General features: G+C 42.7%; 1 protein-coding gene across 1 annotated transcript; it reads right to left on the bottom strand.

The window, feature by feature from the left end:
- Positions 1–1,759: 1,759 nt before the first annotated feature.
- Positions 1,760–2,746, bottom strand: LOC100353046 (2-iminobutanoate/2-iminopropanoate deaminase). Its single transcript, XM_051824025.3, has one exon. The coding sequence runs from the start codon at positions 2,683–2,685 to the stop codon at positions 2,272–2,274; it is 414 nt and encodes a 137-aa protein (XP_051679985.2). The 5' UTR covers positions 2,686–2,746; the 3' UTR covers positions 1,760–2,271.
- Positions 2,747–3,417: the final 671 nt, after the last annotated feature.

Raw genomic sequence — 3,417 nt, 5'->3', positions numbered from 1 at the left:
CCTCTCTGTGTAACTCTTTCAAATAAATAAATAATCTTTAAAAAAAAAAAAACAAATAAAGGATGCTCTGCCAGAGCATAACTGGGGACCGGCACTGTGATGTAGCGGGTAAAGTCGCCACCTGCAGTGCCAGCATCCCTTATGGGAGCCAGTTCAAGTCCTAGTTACTCCACTTCTGATGCAGCTCTCTACTGTGGCCTGGGAAAGCACTGGAAGATGGCCCAAGTCCTTGGGCCCCTGCACCTGTAGGGGAGGTGGTAGAAAGTGATCTTTGGTGAAGGTGTGATAAAGTAACAAAATATCCTTGTGGTGGAACAGAAGGAGGTCTGTGTGTGAGAGGAGGTCATATCAGCAGGAGAAATGTCTGACTTATAGGTGTATCATGCTGAGGTATCTGAAGGATCAGAATCCCACCACCACTACCACTCCCTGTAAAAGGAAAACCTGGTGGAAGTAAACAATAGAGGGCTAGGACTTGTGAGGTAGGACAGAAATTGAGGGAGGGAAAATGGAGACCAAGAGACCAGGAGAAGATCTTGATACTCATAAAGATCCCTGGCACATGGTAGGTGTTCAGTAAATAATTGTTGAACAAATGAATGCATGAATGATACTCCCCAGGAGTAGATTACACATAAGAGAGAACAAGGCACTGTTTTGCATCAGCCCTGGAATCTCTATGTGAACTTGATAGTTTAACAATTAAAATTTTTTCTGGTAATATCCTATGCCTGTCATTATTTTCAAACACTAAGAGCTCATCTGATATTCTTGAAGGGTTCTTCAAAAAATTAATGAAAAATGTTTGTTAAGAAAAAAAAAACAAAAAAAAAAAAAGAAAGAAAGAAAGAAAGAAAGAAAAAACCAGGGCTTGGGGCCAGCACTGTGGCACAGCAGGTTAACACCCTGGCCTGTAGCACTGCATCCCATGTGGGCACCAGTTTGAGACCCGGCTGCTCCTCTTCCGATCCAGCTCTCTGCTATGGCCTGGGAAAGCAGTAGAAGATGGCCCAAGTGCTTGGGCCCCTGCACTGTAGGAGACCTGGAGGAGGTTCCTGGCTCCTGACTTTGGATCGGCACAGCTCCGGCCATTGTGGCCAATCGGGGAGTGAACCATTGGATGGAAGACCCCTCTCTCTCTTGCTCTCTCTCTCTCTCTGCCTTTCCACTGTCTGTGTAACTCTGACTTGCAAATAAATAAATAATTCTTAAAAAAAAAACAAAAACAAAAACAAACCAGGGCTGGTGCTGTGGTGTAGCATTTAAAGCTACTGCCTGTGATGCTGTCATCCCATATGGGCACTGATGCAAGTCCCAGCTGCTCCACTTCCAATCCTGATCCTCTGCTTATGTACCAGGGAAAGCAGTGGAGGATGGTCGAAGTCCTTGGGCCCCTGCACTCATGTGGGAGACCCAGAGGAAGCTCCTACCTCCCGACTTCAGCCTGGCCTAGCCTTGGCCATTGCGGCCATTTGGGGAGCCAGCAGATGGAAGATTGCTCTCTCTCTCTCCCTCTCATTCTGTAACTCTGCCTCTTCAGTAAATAAAATAAACCTTAAAAAAAAAATCTTGAGAAAGCTTGGCAGGGAATCTTTCTTCATGACAATGCTCCTGCTTGTTTCTCTCATCAAATAAAAGCAATTTTGTTAGTTTTTGATGAGAAATTTATTAGGCATCCAACTTACAGTCCAGATTTTGTTTTCTAATCATATTAATTTTTTAAAGGACACCCATTTCTCTTCAGTTAACAATCCAGAAATTTCTTTTTTTATGCAAGTTTATTTTATTTATATTAGAAAAATACTACCTATATAAAATTTTGGTCCACTGTCTTCTCCTTTGTTTCTATCATTCAAATTTGAATATTTTAATTATACTCAAGTAAAAATAGAATCCCATGTCTGACATTAGAACTAAATATTTCACATGACAAAATTAATAGGCTTGAGTGAATTAGATATATTCTTTATCATTTCTCAGGAATAACAACTCATCATTCTCACCTACTATTCTCCTTTACTTCCATGGATTTGAGTAACTAGGTATGCGTGTCCCTTCTCCCTCATTAACATGAGTACGTAAGTGGACTTTATGGCATCATAACTGGATTCATTATCTAATCTTTAATTCTTGTTCAACTCTCCCACTTAACAAGGTATCTCCATAATAACTTTGGCTATTTTAGCCAAACTCAACTTTCCAACACCAATTATAAAAATTAATGTGTCAAAGGCATAGTGAAAATTCCAGACTCGGCAACACAGGGTGCACTCAGAGTGTGGCTATTGAGAGAGGTCCTTGGACAGCTATTGCTTCGATTTCAACACGACTTCCTAAGGGCAAAGCAGCAACCTGGTAAGCAGCTCTCGCAGGAAAATTACTCTTGAAATACTGCTTGTAGATTTCATTGACAGTCGTGAAGTCGTTCATGTCAGCCAGCAAAACAGTTGTTTTCACCACGTTAGTGAAGTCACAGCCTGCAGCTTTCAGAATTTCACCCATGTTTGTAAGAGCCTGCTTAGTTTCTTCTACTACCCCTCCTGGCACAAGCTTTCCACTGGAAGGGGGCAAGCCCACCTGTCCTGAAACGTAAACGGTCCTGTCGACCTGCACAGCTTGACTGTAGGGACCAATGGCCGCTGGGGCTTTTGCAGTGCTTATCACCTTTCTGACCAGGGACGACATGGTTAGTCCGTGTTCTCGCACAGCTCGTCGGGAAGCAGCCACAATCCAGAAATTTCTATTGACATGTTTAAATTCCTAGGACCTTCAATTCTTCAGGGATGAACTAACCAGCTAGTATCATCACTTATGAAAATGCCTGGAACTTTATAGAGCTTATGTGGAGGCATAAGTTTATATTTTTTGCTTCCATCTTGTAAATCTTTTTTCCAGTGAACTTTTTGAGATCCCCTCAGACATATCGTCTTTTTCTAAGTGGGAGCATTGTCAGCTGTTAATGAGTTATGTTAGTGGGCAACCCCAGGGCCAGAGCCAGAGCTGAGGGAAGAAGGTACAGAGGCTAAGCAAACAAGGTGGGCTTACTTTGCTGGACAAGATCAGCAGATACAAGATGAGGAGTCTGGATGCTTAGCTGCCATCATCCAGCACCAAAGTCAGAAGCAGTGGCTCTTGGTGGGAGTCAGGAGCTGTATGTGCACAGGGTCAGGAAAGGCATGATTAGTCAGAGAAACACATAATACCTCAAATGGAGACTTGCTGTTAAGTAGGTTGGACATAACCAGGAAGACCTCCTGGTCATCCTGAGTCACAAGTCAGAGGGGTAAGATCTGATTTGTGTTTGATTTTTCTTATGGTAACCTGAGGGTGATAATAATAACCAGTCAAGATCAATTGTTTATTAAGCCAATATCCAGAACACTGGACTAGGTGCTATGGGATATGGGAAGACTTGGA

This window comes from Oryctolagus cuniculus, chromosome 15, assembly GCF_051225735.1.
Source record: "Oryctolagus cuniculus isolate XC-2025 breed Fujian yellow rabbit chromosome 15, ASM5122573v1, whole genome shotgun sequence".
NCBI classification, from domain to species: domain Eukaryota; kingdom Metazoa; phylum Chordata; class Mammalia; order Lagomorpha; family Leporidae; genus Oryctolagus; species Oryctolagus cuniculus.
Note: the sequence above shows the minus strand (reverse complement) of the source record. Positions and strands in the feature narration are given on the sequence as shown.